General features: G+C 36.9%; 3 protein-coding genes across 4 annotated transcripts; 1 reads left to right on the forward strand and 2 right to left on the reverse strand.

Annotated features, from left to right (window-relative positions):
* The first annotated feature begins 529 nt into the window (after positions 1–529).
* LOC103406566 (reticulon-like protein B1) lies at positions 530–2,866 on the forward strand. Of its 2 annotated transcripts, XM_070826871.1 has the most exons (6): positions 530–972; positions 1,747–1,927; positions 2,024–2,165; positions 2,258–2,327; positions 2,435–2,635; positions 2,684–2,866. In XM_070826871.1, the coding sequence occupies exons 1-5, from the start codon at positions 780–782 to the stop codon at positions 2,602–2,604; spliced, it is 756 nt and encodes a 251-aa protein (XP_070682972.1). In that variant the 5' UTR covers positions 530–779; the 3' UTR covers positions 2,605–2,635; positions 2,684–2,866. The 2 variants fall into 2 exon arrangements, with proteins under 2 accessions (XP_070682972.1, XP_008343772.1); XM_008345550.4 differs by having other exon boundaries at positions 2,435–2,866.
* A 973-nt stretch (positions 2,867–3,839) lies between these two features.
* Positions 3,840–5,106, reverse strand: LOC103406565 (F-box protein At5g52880). Its single transcript, XM_029104130.2, has 5 exons — positions 4,953–5,106; positions 4,709–4,802; positions 4,427–4,602; positions 4,136–4,281; positions 3,840–3,965 (listed from the first exon to the last, which is right to left on the reverse strand). The coding sequence occupies exons 1-5, from the start codon at positions 5,104–5,106 to the stop codon at positions 3,840–3,842; spliced, it is 696 nt and encodes a 231-aa protein (XP_028959963.2).
* Positions 5,107–6,669: 1,563 nt separating this feature from the next.
* Positions 6,670–11,987, reverse strand: LOC114825428 (uncharacterized). The gene is made up of 16 exons (XM_029104136.2): positions 11,471–11,987; positions 10,865–10,986; positions 10,672–10,760; positions 10,523–10,558; positions 10,169–10,262; positions 10,004–10,046; positions 9,819–9,913; positions 9,642–9,706; positions 9,054–9,550; positions 8,860–8,947; positions 8,604–8,741; positions 7,930–8,498; positions 7,706–7,841; positions 7,550–7,618; positions 7,313–7,444; positions 6,670–7,215 (listed from the first exon to the last, which is right to left on the reverse strand). The coding sequence occupies exons 1-16, from the start codon at positions 11,686–11,688 to the stop codon at positions 7,102–7,104; spliced, it is 2,505 nt and encodes an 834-aa protein (XP_028959969.1). The 5' UTR covers positions 11,689–11,987; the 3' UTR covers positions 6,670–7,101.
* Between the last annotated feature and the right edge of the window lie 5,399 nt (positions 11,988–17,386).

The following is a 17,386-nucleotide window of genomic DNA, read 5'->3' on the forward strand; positions in this document are numbered from 1 at the left end:
AAAAATTAGAATTTGATTGCAATTTGTATATGTAAAAATTAGAGAGATAACATTTTTAGTGAATGGAGCGAAGCAGATGTAAAATGTCACACTGAAACTATAGCACAAGCAGATAACAAATAAAAGATGGAGGAATACATGATGTTATTGATCTTTCTTTCTTTCTGTCCGTGTTTTGAAAGCATACAGATTGCTCTATTTATAGAGCAACTCCAATACTGATGCATTAATTATGCATTGAAAATTTACAGCACCATTTTAGAAAATATAATCTCCTGCATCACCAAAGTCAATTTCAATATTTATGAGCATTGAAAATGTGTGTGTGTGTGGGCATTCATAACAATGCCAACGGTCTCAACACAATTTAAATTGCTAAAAACATGAGACATAATTAGAAAAACAATCAAAAGTAATTAAAAATGTCGAGTAATTAATTAAGGGGATAGGTCACGCTCACGCTGTGATCACAGAAGCTCCGTAACGTGAGAATTTCCGCCCCGTAGTCCCTTCCTTGGTTTCTGTTATTTCCCAAACCAGTCGGTTCGGAGCACCCGCACCTGAGCCTCGGTTTCTTAACCATCTTCAACGGCCCAGATTTCATCTCCCTAACTTCTCGCTCTGAAAAACTTAAAATTACAAAACAACCCTTCCACACACACATTCATGGCACTCTGATATCAACGCTCTGGAAAATTAACACTTCCATTTCTCTCTGTCTCTCATCGATCAAAGGATCCACGGCGGAGCCAAAACCAACGCCCACGGCTGAATCGCTGATGGACAAGATCTACAACCACCACTCTTCGTCGTCGTCGGACTCCGACGACGACAAGAAGTCCAAGCACGCTGCTTCCGTCAAAGCCAAGGTTGAAGACGAGAAGCCGTCGGCGCGCGATGCCGTCAAATCCAAGATTTTCAGGCTCTTCGGCAGGGAAAAGCCCGTTCACAAGGTCTTGGGCGGCGGCAAACGTACTATATTCTTTCCCTCTCTTAATCCGTTTATATATTGTTAATATAATTTTTTTGCATGGATTTGATGGGCTGATCGGAAAATGTGGGAAATTATGAAGAAAATGAAATTATGAAAGTTGATTTCTTGATCATTTTGTTCGCCTGAATTGCATAGAAAGTGAAAATTTTCTTGAAATTATTGACTTGAAAGTTTGAGAAATGTACATGAATCTTCGTCTGAGCGAGCTGATCTCAGTTTATTCAGTCAATTTTTTTCTTCTTATTTGTATTGTTGTATGGCGCAACAGAAATGTTGCTCCTTTGTGGCTAAAAGGTCACGGTTCTGAAAATGGTGTCTTTGCAAACTAAGGGTAAGGGTGCGTACGATAGACGTCCCTGAGAGAACATCGCCGATCCTCGCAAAGCAGGGAGTCTTGTTGGCTGGGGTTGTGGTTTGGTGAAGAATGGTTGGCATTCTTTAAATGTTGATTTAAATAATAATAACTATGTATTGTTTTTTCTTTCTGATTTGTGTATACTGTAGAGATTGCCAATTGATGCAATAAACATGCATTGATGGTGTTTCCTATTTTGTTCGGGTTTCCGATACGTAGCAATATGGACATCTTCAGTTCGAAGTTGGAAAATGGCGATTCGTTTTTAATAATGTGCCTTAGAAAAGAGATTTTCCGCCACAGTTTTCCATTTGTGCGTTTATGAACAACGCCGGAGAGAAGAAACTTGGAAAGAAAATGCTGTCAATTGCGATCTAATGTTGGTCTTTCATTGCAGCTGCTGATGTTCTCCTATGGAGGAACAAGAAAATATCTGCAAGTGTGCTTGCCGGTGCCACTGTTTTATGGGTTTTCTTTGAGTTGCTCGAATACCATCTAATCACGCTGGTGTGCCATTTGTTGATACTTTCTCTGGCTGTCTTTTACCTGTGGTCCAATGCATCCAACTTTATCAACAAGTAAGGCATTGGGGTGTTCTAGCTTTTTGTTTTTTCGCGTATTTGATCCTTGATGCAATGCCGTATGGTCTTGACTTGACTTCGTTACTTACTCAGGTCGCAACCACAAATCCCAAAAGTTCAAATTCCTGAGAAGACCGTCCTTGAGCTTGCCTCTGCTCTGAGAATTGAACTCAACAAAGGATTTTATGTTTTGCGGAATATTGCATCCGGGAGAGATTTGAAGGCATTCCTTGGTGTAAGTTGATCTTTTCTTTATGGTTATGCTGTACCCTGTATGTGTAGGCTATTACTGGATTATAGACTCACTGCGCGCTCGTCTTATATCAGGTTATAGCCGTCTTGTGGATTCTGTCGGTGGTTGGGAAATGGTTCAACTTTCTGACCTTGTTCTACATAAGTAAGGACAGTTTCTTTTCAGTTTCAATTTTGTTTGTGCCTTTCTGAATTCAGACTCGGGAAACTTTCATTTCTGTCATTGACATCATCCCGAATTTTGAATTGCAGTTTTTGTGTTGCTGCACACGCTGCCCGTGATTTATGAGAAATACGATGACCAGATTGATGCCTTTGGCGAGAAGGCGTGGATCGAAATAAAGAAGCAGTACGCAGTGTTTGATGCCAAGGTTTTGAGTAAAATCCCCAAGGGTCCAGTGAAGGAGAAGAAGAAGGATTAGACGCATCATTCCGACGTTAAGCGTTTACTAGGCTTCGCATTTAGTCACCGTTTTTAGTCGAATCGCTTAATTCCATTAGATCACTGTCTTACTGCGTTATGTTTTAGTGCAGTCCGGTTGCACGCAGATTACTGAATGTATGCATTTTAGATGGATGCCTGGAATTTTCGCTGTTAGTAGTATCTGAAAGTTTTTAGAGAGTTTTAACAAAACATTTTCGGTACGGTTCATTTTTAACGAAAAATCACATTTTTACCTTTAATTGTCACTATTCACTATATCTTTAAAAATAGATTTTCATTAAAAGGGAAGTTTTTTTTAACTTTTCGTTAATTTTCTACGTTACATTCGAAGTCTACTATTGCCACCTAGGCAATATTACGTTGATGTTCGAATTGATTCTTGTTGATGAAGTAATCGACCAAACTAATGAATATAATTTTATGTTTGGCTTGGCACCTAGGCAATATTACGTCGATGTTCGAATTGTTTCTTGTGGATGAAGTAATCGACCAAACTAATGAATATAATTTTATGTTTGACTTATTTTTAGTTACATCGTTCTCTATGACTCAACTTTAATTTCATTTTGCCCCATCAAACTCGATTTTAATTTTATCTTGTTTTTAAGACTCAAAAGTCTTTAATTTTATCTTGTTTTTAAGACTCAAAAGTCATCATTTTACTTCGTAAAACTTAAAATTCGCTTCACATTGTCATAATTCTATTAATTCCGTTATGTGCGTTTGATTTGGGTGCACCAGACTAGTTCTTAATTTCTTTTTTTAAACTTAATATTTTCTTATTGTTGAATGTTAATGCATAGTTGAGATTTATAATCAAATTCATTGACACATGTGAGTCGCACATATGTTCCAGGGACAATTTTTGAGTTTCAGGGAGAAAAGAGCCCACAAGTCAAAAATGGACAAATTTTAAAGAGTAAAATGGTGACTTTTGAGTTACAGGGCAGAGTGAAATCCAAATCGAGTTCCATAGAGCGTTTCTAAAAATAAAAATGATACTGATTCGTATAAACTATCTAAACTCGAAATAAAGATACTAAGTCGTATAAGTTGTTTACTAAACACATACCTAATTTTGTATGACAAAAGAAGTTCAGTTATCGTATAAGTTGATTACTAAACACATGCGATAGGTAAGTTTTTATCGTATCCACATCCCCCCTAATCAAGCATCACTACACACTGGTATTCAGGTTTAAATGAAAGGTTTCACTGACTCTTGCTAAGGGGTCTTCTGTAGGCCCATAACCTGGAAAATGGCCCTTCATCTGAATCGCTATCACTGTCTGAAGAAGATATCATTGATATAGAATCATCCAACAGATATCCAACCACCTGAAAAAGATGGAGATACGGGATCGATGTAAGCTCACCGGAAATGGAACGATGGTGTTCTCGTTGCTAGGTAACTAGTATTGACTACCATTACCGCCAGTATTCATTGAATCCCTACTCGTATTCAAATAGCTAAAACCGAAAAACTAGAGCAACGAGCACGTGAATACCTGATTAGGTAACACGGGCTTAATTTGATGGTTTTCCGAATTTTGTCCCCTATGTTCATTTGAACATTTCATGTTGTCAAGCCAAACAATCGTGTTGCAGTCTCTACAGTATCCCCTACCGGATTTCAATTTCTTCGACGAGCTGCCTGAAATCCAAGCAGATTAGGCAATGGTAAGAATTCATAACTTCACACCTGCAATCCAACAGGAAGCAGAACAAATACACACACACACACACACGCATGTGTGAGCGTAATTGAAACACTAGTCTCTAGGGAAGCATGAAAATACCTAAATATGCCCTTTTGAAGGCTTCTTTCCAAAATAGTGTGTACCCTTCTTCATCTTCAACCCGTCGACCACTAAGTTTCCGAGCCTTAATCAGCTTATCATCCTCAGACTTCCCGAAGAAAGTAGCGTATTGTGTCTCCCATAGATGGTTATCACTTGCCGCTATGTTCCACGACCTTCATCAAAACAATCAAGAAGCATTAGACCCAATTGGTGATTAAAAATGCAGTTTAAATCAAGGAAACTGAATACATGAACTTAAGTGAAGGAAATTGGGATTACCAGCAGACTAGTCCAACAGAGGCCAAGGATTGCATATCGAGGAACCCAAATATGTGAACAAGAACATCTTGTGGCAGCTGGGTCGAACCCGAAACTACAGGGAGAGGAGGCGAAACACTTAACAAGGACTACATTCTTCGATTTACATATCAAAGCAAGCAATTTCATGATCTCCAACCGACAAACTTCGAAAAACATCGAAAAATATTAAGATATGAGCAAACACAAAGTAAAATCTCGATACCCTTTTCTTCTTGCCGTGCTTTAGTGCGCCTCTTATGAGCAACCATTGCGTTCTTGTATTCTGCGACAGCCAGATTCTTCTTTTGCTTCGGCAACGCGGCCTCGGCACTCTGGAGGAGGAGATGGGCTGCCAAAACAGCATTGCGCGTCTGCATTCTAGCTTCCCAGAAAAGCAAACAACTTAACACAATGCAACCAGAAAGCGAAAACACGAAATAAATTCTAAGATTAACAAAATTTCAGCTCAATCCAAATTACCCTCATCAACAATTTGCATTAGAACAGAAAAACAACAAACAAAATCTCAAACTTTCAGCCCGAATTGTTATGAAGTTTCAATTTTGAATACACTTATCTCAGAATTCGAAAAACAGAGACAACCCAGATGCCAAAATCCTCTATCTTTCACAAATATCACAAGAAGAACAAACAGAAGTTACGAATTTTGAGAAATGATAAGGAAAATAGCTTACTCGGGAAGGAGACGAAAGGCCGTGAGAGTGTCTTGGAAGATGAGAGATTGGAGATTCTTGGGGAATTTCTTGTAAGCGCCTCTGAGGATTAAGCTGAGCTCTCTGCAGGCAAAAGGGTACCTGTGGATTTTGGGCAATGATTCTTTGAGGACAAGTTTTTGGTATCTCTCCAGTGGCTTTGACATGCTTCTCCCTCTGAAATTCAATGGCGAATAAAGGAGGAAGGAATAGAGAAGAGGGGAAAGAGTTCCCTTCAGATATTAGTATATTACAATAACTCTGATGGGCTAGTTTTGTCAACCAATAATATGATGGGCTCTACTTATTTGATTGGGCTACCTAAGAAGGACCAACAAGTTTCCATACAACTTTCATTTAAATTTCTTGTGATTGTTGGGAGAGCAACTCGTATGATGCACATCACTATAGTAGCGTTATATAGCAATGATACAATAAACTCGTAGAGAGTTAATCTGTCGTTGTATTGACAAAAAGAATATACATGTCTTTATATTATTAGCACGAAATGCTACTGTAACAGTGTTCTCGTGTTATACAAGTCATTCTCGACAAAGAAGAGGACTTTCCAAAACACTACAAACTCATAAGACTCGGAAAACCTGCATTTTCATCACTCTTGTTAAGAAATATCAAGCACCAAACGCACGTGCTGATTCATCTACTACCAAAGATGAAGATGACCCACCACGTGAAACTCCTTGTGGTCCCGTTTCGTTCAAGATCAAGTATCGATGGCCCTTGAAGAAACTTCAAGCCCGATTTAAGATCAAGTGTTCATTGCCTTTGAATTTAATTCTACTTTGGGGATCGAATTAGAGGAATATTCTTCTAAAAGGATAAACCACATAGATTGTAACCCTAAACATTCATCTAATACAAATATTATTTGCACATGTGTGTTTCTGTTATTCATTGCAGAAAATTTCATGTTTACACTTACATAGATGAAGATAATGTAACTTGGATACTAAAGTAATGATGTCCTAAACTAATCACACAATGCGAAGTAAGAAAGTTAAAAACATGAAGAGGTTCTCACCTTGGCATTCATGTTTTTGTTCTTAATTTTTATATTTAAATTATGGATGGAACTGTCAGACGCTGATGCTACTTTCGTTTTTAATAAAACATCCAATTTGGTTATAGACTTGCAATTTTGCAGAATGATAATTTCATTTCATATATATATATATATATAATGAAAAAAAAAAAGCAGACTCTACATGCATAAAGAGCATTGCACCATCAAATAATTACACAATTTAAGAACAATGTGCACAAATGCTGTTCGAATTCAGTTCAAGTTTCCTCTCACCAATCTGAAAATCCCACAAGCATCTCCAAACACCACACACATTTTTCACAGAACATAGACTCAAAAATCCCAAATAACTGTGGCTATTGGACACCGTTAACCCACCCTCTCTTACACTTTGTACACTGATATACACGTTCCTTGTGCTGCAAGCTTTTTCCTTCGCCGGAGGTTCCGAGCTGTAGCTGCTTCTAATTGATCGTCGCGTTGTTGCAAGCCGACGAACATTGTTGCCTTTTCAGGTGGAGTTTCCATCTTCCTCGAGACCTTCACATTCTTCCCCAAAGAATGAAGCTGATGCTAGTGCCTAAGATGCCGGCTTCCCCGTGTGTACTAATAGTTTACAGGAAATAAGTTAGCTGTTGCTTCTTCCTCGACCCACCCTCGCCATACAGTTCATTCCACTGTTTCAGCTCGCTCATTACTGATCCCTCTGAAGCGAAACTCGCAGCAACCTGCATCGCACCACAGACATGCATAAAGATACATGCAGAACAAACGAAAAATGATAGTTTTGTGGATAGTGTACGAAAAGAAGGTGAAATTTGTTACCTGATTCTTTGCCTGCCGCATATCTTCCATGTTTAAAGCCCTCAGGGTAATTACGTGCTCCTCTTTCTCTTCTTCTTTCGGTTCTGAAGCTTCTTCTGTGCCCTTTTCTTTTGCATCTTTCTTCTTCTTTTCCTGTAGTTCCAAGTTTTATCAAAATCGTTAAGCATTACCAGAATTGGGAAGAAAAACAATAAGAATATGCCGATGCAGAGGAAGAGTGTGAAGGTAGCGAATTACCACATCCTTTTGCCTCTCCTGTTGTATAAGCTCCCTAACTGGTCGATAAGCTGCTGTCACGCACAAGTTCTGTTTTTCCAGGATTTAGTTTCGTGAGTTCGTTAGACTGGTCACAATTTAAGGTTGGTTATTAATATTGTTAACTCGAAAACTAACCTTAAGATCGCTTCCACTGTATCCTTCTGTCATGGTTGCAAGCTCCTTAAAGTCTAGATTTTCGACCTTTTCTTTCGAAAGAAGAGTTCTCAAGATCATTTCCCTGTTCTCGACTGAGGGAAGGCCAACCATGACTCTGTTCAATAGGGAAAAAGATTTCGAATTAGCAGACAGTTAAAAAGAAGGAAGAAAAAATCTGAATGTAACACAATGTGGATCATTACCTCCGCTCAAATCGCCTGATGATTGCCTCATCAAGGTCAAATGGCCTGTTGGTTGCGGCGAGAACAAGAATTCTCTCCCCGGTCTTTGTCAAAAGTCCATCCCAGTGTGTCATGAACTCGTTCTTAATCTTCCTCATGGCCTCATGCTCCCCAACTCTGGTTCGCTGCCCCAGCATGCTGTCAACCTCATCCACGAAGATAATAGTCGGGGAGACCTTTGCTGCAAGTGTGAACAGAGCTCGAACGTTCTTCTCATCTTCTCCAAACCATTTTGAGGTGATCGTGGACATCGAGACGTTGATGAAACTTGCTCCTGCTTCACTTGCTATGGCCTTTGCCAGCATTGTTTTTCCAGTGCCAGGAGGACCGAAAAGCAATATGCCTCTGCAAGGCTTCAGAAGCCCACCTTTGAAAAGGTCTGGTCTTCGAAGCGGGAGCATGACCAACTCCTGAAGTGATTCTTTGATCTCATCCAATGCACCAATATCTGCAAATGTGACTCCAATCTCATTTGCAGGGATAACCTCCGGCCTTATGCGCTTCTCAAATTCATTGTCAGGTACCACTTCCTGCACAAACACCGTGAATTTTTTATAAGACAACGAAGATCTAAACAAAATAGACACTGTGAAACATGTGGATTTTATGGATAGTATTATAGGACTTGAACTTACTACTTTTGGAGGAGGTGGATTCTCGCTGTCCTTCTTCACCCCAGGACCAGATTTCTCGGCTTCACCTTTGTTTTCCGGTGCTGCAGTTTCAGACTTCGATTCAGTCTTTGCACCGACGGCCTCTTCCCCTTCGGTTTCCTAAAATTTAAGAGAAATGATAAACCATTAAGTCATCAGAAGTTAAAAGCAGGTCCATTTAATCCGCGACTCAAAACGTAAAACATCAAGAGGTTAGAAATGACAGTAGAAGAAAAACCTTGTTGGAATCGGCATTGGTCTCCAGTTTCAGAGAATCTTTCCCGCCAGATTTTCCCTCCTGGAATATACTCAATCCATGGGACAAACTGTTCCAGATTGAGAGTCGTAATTAGATAGATAAAATCATAAAACAGTCTGTTTTGCAGTGAAATATAACCAAAGAAATTATGATACTGAGAATTTGGTATCTACCTCGTCGATGATATAACAAGCTTTCCATTTCGATATTCTGGATCCTTGTTTTGCATCAAATGATAAGATATTGCCGAAATCACAATCTCTTCTATGTAGTTGCTGACTACCATTGTGTCTGCGTGGCAGATTGAACCAAGATCATCACATTCAAGATCATTCGCCGCAAGCACCTCGGCTATGTGATTTTTGTTGTCATGAAATTGGATCATCTTCATGTCTTCTTCCAGTTGAGCCTTCCAGCTGACGAGATGAGTCTCATCTTCCGGGGGACTGATCTCAATATTGTAGGGGAACAAAGCAGCAAGCTTCTCGTCGACTTCTTTGCAATCATCTTCAGCGTCTACTGTCCGGGAACCAAGTATCAACACTGACCCTGAAAGTCTCTTCAACATTTTGTTGAACAAATTGTAAAACCGCCGTGATTGGAGAAAAAGCTTCTCGACGTCCCTGAGGCATAAGATGATGGAACGAGTTTCTGACATTGAAGATAAGACCTGTACAAGAAATAATATGAATGCCTATTAGTACTTTACTAACATTTTCAAGCAATATTACCTTGTATCTAACAAAAAGAAAAGACATTACCTTGTAAAGTGAGTGCAGAAAAAGTTTCTCATCGAAACACCAGTTGTTCACGCGTTTGAGAGGAACTGAAAAAACGAAAGAATTACAGAGTGATAGTATAAATTTAAAGCAATTCTGCGCATAACTAATGTACAAATTACGTTCTTAAACAGCCAGTATTTTTCTGTAGGAACAAACCTGAACTTGGCGAAGCAGATTTGGAACTGATGCTACTCATATCAGATGCAGAAGAACCATTTCTTTGAAGCGTTCGAGTTGGCCCTTCAGTGCCCCTGCGGGTATAAGATAGCGGTGTTTTAGAAACGACACATTTCATAAACACCGGCACATTTGATACAAGAATCAATCACCCAATACTGTACCTTGATTTGAGATCAGAAGAACTACTTTGCCGACATAATGCACCTGTAAGAAAACAATTAGTTATAAGACCAGTGAAGCGTTGACATTACCAATAGTCACTGAACTGAGGACATGTTGATCAGAGGAGCTTTAACGAAAAGATATAGCCATATTTCCTTTCGTACCTTTAGTGTCCCTGCTTGAAGGGAGCATTGAGAAGGAGCCGAGCAAATTGGACATTTGCTCCAATGTCACCTCTGAGATGGACCTTTTATGATGCTACAAAAAGAATGCAATGAATCAGAAACGAAACAAAAAAAATCCAATCGAGGTAATTCGAGCTTTTCCTTTCAATAAAACTGCAGTACATTGACTAAGATACATGAAGTGCAGAAATGCATAACATTGAGTTTAAACAAAAAAGCATCCCACCACATTTGGATCCAGGTTTCATCACTTGCTAAACTTAAGATGTACGCTAAGACTCCGGAAAAGAAAAAACACGATGAGTTCCTCAGTAAGAAGCAGAGAACGCTTACTGTTTCTCTTTTGGCACATCCGTATTTACTCTGTATCTGCAAACATGTAGAATTCAGATTTTTTAGTACTACCGTATTACGAGCCAAATCTAACTTATGTAAACATGTAAAGGTGACTGATATAGTACTGCTGTATTACAAATATTTACCCTGATCGAAAAATCAGTGATATCCAACAACAGCAACTTCGACTCAAAGTGATGCGCTAAAGCCTTGGCGAGCATTTGATGATAAAGTTCTTTGGGAAAAAAGAGATGAATTGGATTAGCTTAAGGAAAAGGTTAAGGTATGAATATTTCAGCGGAAAATGCAAAAATCGGATAACGTTTTTAAGTAGCATACCTGCAGGTCCTGAGAGCAAAATAGCTCTACTTGCAGGGGAAAGATTCCGGGTGTGCTTGGACAAGTCGGAGTGCTTCAGATGAACATATGCAGCGCTTGTTAACAACATCCGAGTTCTCTCTCTGACATCGCCATCATCAAAACCAAAATTGTTAGATATGATCCAAAAATAAAACAGTTTAAAAACGAATCAAATATCAAATAAAAAAGGCTCAACATCCATACAAGCAAAGATTGGATTCAATAGCAATTTTGCAGAAGTACAATATCCATAGCTGAGGAAACTGATCATAAAAAATAAAATAAAATAAAAAAATCCAGAAAAATTAGGATAGCCTTTATATTAAAAGCAGATATAATCCAACTTAATTAGTTTCAACTGGAAGCAGATTTTATGCGTACAAAATTTTACCGAGAAGGAAGATAAAAAATGAAAACTTGTGCAGAATTCATGGATTGTATTATTACAAAATTAGTAAGAAAATATGAACTTTAATAACATACAAGGAAAATTAGACATAAAAACACACCCATCTTCCATATGACCCTGCTCATAAGATTGATGTAAAAATTGTGGCACTGGAGTTATAAAATCTCCAAATTTACCTTAGGTAATAAGGAAACTCCTCAAATGTAACTTTGCTGTCTCTGCCATCCACAACCTGCCTCATCAACTCCTGCTCAATCTGCTCCGCCGTCACCTCATCCGCCGAGCAATTACCATTTACCCAACTGCTCACAGCCTGCCCGGAAGTCAACCCCAGCCCCACCCCAACCCCAACCCCAACACTCAGAGCAGACAGCAGAATGTGCTTCTGTTCCATCCTTCACCAACCCTTTTGAACAAACGCCTCCTCCTTCACGGCAGAGAACGAAGGTGGCGCTTTTTCACCGGACTTTCCGGCTAGATACAGAGCAAACGAGATTGATATTCAACGAATGGGGAAGAGATTCATGAAGGGTTGGTGGGATTTCTTTTTGGACAAGCAAGGAAACTTGGAGAGAGAGATAGAGATTGAGAGAGAGAGAGAGAGATTTGTTGTGTGTTTCTTGGGGTGCGTATGTATTTGTTACACAACACACGTTCGAATACAACGTTTTTGCTGTGAATTACTTATGTGCTTGGGGTTCTGTTCTGCAGCTATTTATAGCATGCCTATTACAAATGGACGTTCAATGCTCGTCCAAGAAAAGAAAAACCAGATGAAAACGATGGAATTTACCGTTTGGTTCTTTTTTCACCTCTGGTACTACTGGCTGTTTTTTTTTTGACTGGTCACCTCCAATTCTTTCTGGTGCCTTTTCCCCCCTTTCCTTTCTTTTCTTTTACTTTTCAATTTTGCTTTTTCCCCTCTCCTTTTAAAAGTAATTATTTTTCTCTTTTGCTCAATTTTTATACTAATATTTATTCTTAGGAATTTTCATGTACGAGCCCTTGATGACATTATACCAGAGAAAAATATTTCGAACCCAATAGTTTAGTAGAAGAGCTCCATTGACTTTGTAATTGGAGAAGGCATCGAAGGGTTTTGCAATCTGAGAATCAATTCGAGCATGACAAGTAGATAGATAAAAGAAAATTATTCTTTAAAAATTTATAGTTATGGGAGATTTATTTCGTTCTAATTTACTTTATTGTTTATAAAACTTAATATTTTATCAAGAACAAGATATTGTTTAGAATCAATTTAATTCTTTGTTTTGTAGTCGGGGAGAAAATTTTATATGTATTGGAAGCACTTGTCACGTGGTATTGTTGGAGAATTTTATCCCATATCGGTCATATGACAAAATAAAATACAATTAATATATATGGGAATTTTCAGCTTTAATATCATCAAGGTATTTTGTAATAAAACTCAATACCTAATAATAAGTGATTAAGTTAAAATAACATGGGTGATGTTAGTGGTAGACTATGCTGAGGTTGCAAAGTTTTCACGTCGACTGTTTGGAGTACACCGAAAAAATCTCTCGCGGATGAGTGGGATGATGAGAATGCATCCATATTTTTACAGACAAAAACAAAACAGAAAATTTAGGGATATTTTAAGTTGTGTCAGCAGGTAGCATGCATGGGACTTGCAATTGCATCTTGCAACTGTGTAGCTGAGTTGTGATTTGGTTGGGTTCAACAACCTTTTCATTTTTAATTTTTTTTTCTGGCTTAAACAAAAACACAAAACTATGTTCTACTATTTTCTTATTTTTGGTACATGCTCAATTATTTTCTTGGGCATATACAACTGTACCTACCTTGGTGTGGCCTCAAGTTCTCAATGATATAGTTGTTAATCGACACGTTTGGTTGTACATTAATGTCCATTAATAATTTCAATCAAATTTAGTAATTTGACGTACTCTTGTTCAACTGCCAAATATTAATTTTTTGAAATATTTGTTGAGATCTTGTAGTAAATGTACTTCTTTTTTTATTATATATATATATATATATGTATATAACGCCTATAATTTATGGTTTTATTTTTTCCATTTTGGTTACTTAATTAGCATATCCAGTTCGTCGTTAAATCAACAAATGATTTGGTTTGAAGAACCACTTAATACAAATCCTATTTTTAAGAATAGTACAACTTTGTAATTTATTGGTGCGGAATGCTCTTTTTTTCTTCAACGGGTTGAAATCATCAACAAGATTTGTATCAATGCCCATTCTAAATGCACTCTATCATCCAATTTGTACGTATTCGTCTCTTTGTATAAACTAATATCGTACTTGTTAAAAAAAAAAAAAGCATATCCAGTTCGTAAATCATTGACTTGCTACCATCTTAATGTGTTTGATCGAATAACTATATACATTATCTCTGTTATTTGTATATAGTATGCAGTTCAATAATTCTCCATTTGTGCTGACAATTTTTCGTGATAAATGTGGGGGATTGGTATGTGATGGTAATGACAGATTTATTTGAGGATTAAATTGATATTTTCTTTCTTTCTTTTTAATGAAATTTACTTAAAACTCTTGATTTTTTTTTAAACAAATGACATTAATTATCTACATTAAGGGGTGGAGGAGTGGGCTAAGCATCACAATGTGCTAGCCATAATAATGTGGTTCAAATTCACTTTTGTCAATAATCGAACATGAGACCTCTCACTTACAAGTGAAGAGGAATTTCACTAGATCGTAGTACTAAGTGGCTAAAACTCTTGATTTTATTTATTTAGGAAGGGTACATGGTAAGAAATTAAGGATGAGTTATAATTTGTTAGGTCTTGGGGATTAAATACTTTAGCATTTGAGCTAAAAGTAACAGAAAGTGAAGAGAAATTTCACTAGACGGCTAAAACTCTTGATTTTATTTATTTAGGAAGGGTGCATGGTAAGAAATTAAGGATGAGTTATTATTTGTTCGGTCTGGCGGATTAAATACTTCATTTGAGCAAAAAGTAAACGAAAGTTGTGTAAATAAAATTTACACAATTTAGGGTTGAGTTGCTATTTAGTATTACGGTTTAATAATATTTATTTTCATTTAATTGTAAGTGAGAGATATTATGTTTGATTCTCGTCAAAGGTGAATTTAAATCACACTATTGCTAGCCCATTAAGAGGCTTAGCTCACCTCCCCCCACCTGTTAATGTAAATAATATCGTTTATTAAAAAAAAAATTAGGGTTGAGTTTCTTCTCACTTACAGGTATGTATGTCACCAGATGCTCCATTCCTATATTCTTCCAATTTCAGTCTTTGATAAAAGAATCATTTTGTATTATTATTGGCTTATTTCTTTCTTTTAGGATTTCTAACAAAATCCCACTGCAGGAAGAGAGTGTACTCAAAGCATGCAAACTACAGACTTCCTCTCCTCCCAGACCTCCTAAAAATTGCATTAAGTTTTTGGTTCATCTGCTTTTAAGTGATGGATATATAAGTGCTTATTCGGCTTTTCTTCCATCCACTCATTTAAACTGCAATTTGAACTCACTAATTTACGGTTTTTATGTAGTCATCCACAAATCAAGAACAACGAGGACGAGGGAGAAATGGGAAGAGTGATTGACAAAGAGTCTTCTTTTTTGTTTTTCCGTTGTCCTATTGCTAATTAAGGATCCTAGCTATCATTTAATCTAGTTGTTTTAGAAACAGATTGAAGGAATTAAAATGTCCGCATTTGGTGTAGGTGATCTTGATTTAGCAAATTAGTAACAATATTTAGAAGGAAATTGTACGCCCCGTTATAACTTGGACTGACTCATCCTATAAGAATTGCTTCATAAATTATCATATGTAGATTCAAATATACCTCTTTGCAAATTATGTTTCTTTACAATTTGTAAAATTGAAATCCCCTAGAAACCGTAAATTAATGAAGCATTCAAACAAATTAGTAAGAGACACGTCCTATACAATTTAACGTTAAAATTATTTTTATTTACTCATTTCTCGAGCATGAGTAAAAAATCTATATAGGCATGTAACGTCGGTAATTGAAAAAATAGTTATTATAATCCAAGAATCATATTATTATTTATCTTGGACTCTGAATATTATTGTTTCTTATTCAATTACTTTTTGTAGGGTTTTCATTTTTATATATTTTTACTTTCGGTCACTACTTTAGAAAGCACATGACTCAAAAAGGTATTTTGCACGTTTCGTCGTTCTTTTGAAGAAATATTTTGCTTTCAATAGTATTTAAGTTGCCACTACAGAAAGTGCAAAATGACCAAAAAGAGGCGGCTGCCGCAATACAAAAGTTATACGTTTTGTTAACTTCGTATCCACACATTGTTGTTTCAAAAGGAGAAAAAAGTTACAACCCTAATCAAGCTTAATTACAATCCTAAAACGGTTTTGATAGATAATCCTTTATGAGTTTATATACAATTGAAGTATTTGGAGATATTATGGTTGCTTAATCATCAATTTTCATAGATTCCCTAACGCAAACCATATAATTGACATAACTTTTGCTAAGACAAACTTCAAAACGATATTTTTTTTTTTTAACAAAGGATAGATATTTTACACAGTTGTAACCAGTGTGATTTAAGTCCAGGTTTGATAAAACGGCAATAACAGTGTTCAAGAATATATGCATATAAGCTTTTGTTCATCGTCAAAATTAATATTTGAAGAGAACACAGTCAATCTTAGAACCCTTCATACAATTTCAGCCCGTCCTACTTTTCTTGTTGTATACTTCACAACTTTATTTTCTGGTTTGTTTTTTGTGTGATGGCACTGATGTGTGAGTGGGGATCCATGTACTGTATCACTGTAGTGTAGCTAGCTTGTTAAAAATATGAAGGATTATGTTGTGGCGTCAAATTCTCCCATGTGAAGGCATGCAGGCAAAGGCGGTGACTTGTGATCGTGTGAACTAAAAACTAAAGAAAAGGATGGCTTTTAGGGTTTTTACTTTGCTTGCACATACAGATACAGTCGCCAATAAGAAGCTTCGCGGAAAGAGCAAGTGAGCAGTTAGAGCTCTTATCATCAACTTATCAATCAAGAAATGCATTATATATTAGAGCATCTTTCCTCGATGGTTTTTGGGCAAAATATATATGCTTATTTTTAATTAGGTATAACACCTCTACTCGTTATCAAGTCTCTCACTTTACTCTCTACATTTTATATTATCTCAACTTATTATTTGTACTCTTCCTTCGCATCCTCCCTTTACCCCCTATATTCTATATTGTCTTACTTTAACACTTACACTATTTCTCAATGTCCCACTTTATCCTATTGCGCCAAATAAGTTAAGAAAGTCATTAATTGTTTTGACATACATGACATGTTCGTGGAACTCATGGGTAATAGGAGGTAGGTTAAACACAAATTAGGATTTGATTTCTCCATACTAAGAGAAAAATATAAGAAGAGAAGGTTGAAATATAAAAAGAGAATGTTGAATTTCAAGATTCGCAAATCAATTTCAATGTTTTTAGATCCCTTCGCGAAGATTCTTAGGGTTCTGTCACGAGAATCTCTACCTATATCACTTTCTTTTTCTTTATTTTTCTTAATCTGAAAAATCAAACTCTAGTTTGAGCACGTCTTACTAACAAAGTTAAAAAGATTAAATTGTCCATGCGACATTAGCACAATTAACATCTCTTTTTAAATTATTTGACAACGTAGGATAAAGTGAGACATTGAGGAAGAATGCATGTGTTAAAGTGAGACAATATAGAGTGTAAGGGGTAAAGTGAGAAAAGAAGAAAAGAATGAAGGTGATAAATCGAGTCAAAATATAATGTAGAAACTAAAGTAAGATTTGACGAATAATACATGTGTCATAGCTAAAAATAAACAAAATGTATATACTCTATATATAATATATGAGACAGATGATCTGAAATTACAAGACTAGTCACAGAGATTCCTTTGAGCATCCATCGTATCTTCTTGGTCCTTGAGGGCTTTTACACCTCAGCTGCACATGCTTTGGTTCACAAATCTTTTGTCCACATTTCCATTGGTGGGTTACACGCAATGCCACTTTAGCTTTTAACTACTTTTTGCTCAAGTACTCACTTGGT

The sequence above is a fragment of the Malus domestica genome, chromosome 01 (assembly GCF_042453785.1).
Source record: "Malus domestica chromosome 01, GDT2T_hap1".
Classification (NCBI taxonomy): Eukaryota; Viridiplantae; Streptophyta; class Magnoliopsida; order Rosales; family Rosaceae; genus Malus; species Malus domestica.

What these genes read in the sequence shown, in the direction of transcription:
- LOC103406566 (XM_008345550.4), top strand. Translation starts at nt 780, where the DNA reads ATGGACAAGATCTACAACCACCACTCTTCGTCGTCGTCGGACTCCGAC. An exon ending in GGTCTTGGGCGGCGGCAAAC is followed by an intron (nt 973 to 1,746) that starts GTACTATATTCT and finishes CTTTCATTGCAG; the next exon opens with CTGCTGATGTTCTCCTATGG. An exon ending in TCTGACCTTGTTCTACATAA is followed by an intron (nt 2,328 to 2,434) that starts GTAAGGACAGTT and finishes TTTGAATTGCAG; the next exon opens with TTTTTGTGTTGCTGCACACG.
- LOC103406565 (XM_029104130.2), bottom strand. Translation starts at nt 5,106, where the DNA reads ATGCAGACGCGCAATGCTGTTTTGGCAGCCCATCTCCTCCTCCAGAGT. An exon ending in CTTCAAAAGGGCATATTTAG is followed by an intron (nt 4,282 to 4,426) that starts GTATTTTCATGC and finishes CTTGGATTTCAG; the next exon opens with GCAGCTCGTCGAAGAAATTG. An exon ending in AGCCCGTGTTACCTAATCAG is followed by an intron (nt 3,966 to 4,135) that starts GTATTCACGTGC and finishes CATCTTTTTCAG; the next exon opens with GTGGTTGGATATCTGTTGGA.
- LOC114825428 (XM_029104136.2), bottom strand. Translation starts at nt 11,688, where the DNA reads ATGGAACAGAAGCACATTCTGCTGTCTGCTCTGAGTGTTGGGGTTGGG. An exon ending in TCACTGATTTTTCGATCAGG is followed by an intron (nt 10,559 to 10,671) that starts GTAAATATTTGT and finishes ACATGTTTGCAG; the next exon opens with ATACAGAGTAAATACGGATG. An exon ending in GATGTGCCAAAAGAGAAACA is followed by an intron (nt 10,263 to 10,522) that starts GTAAGCGTTCTC and finishes TTCTTTTTGTAG; the next exon opens with CATCATAAAAGGTCCATCTC.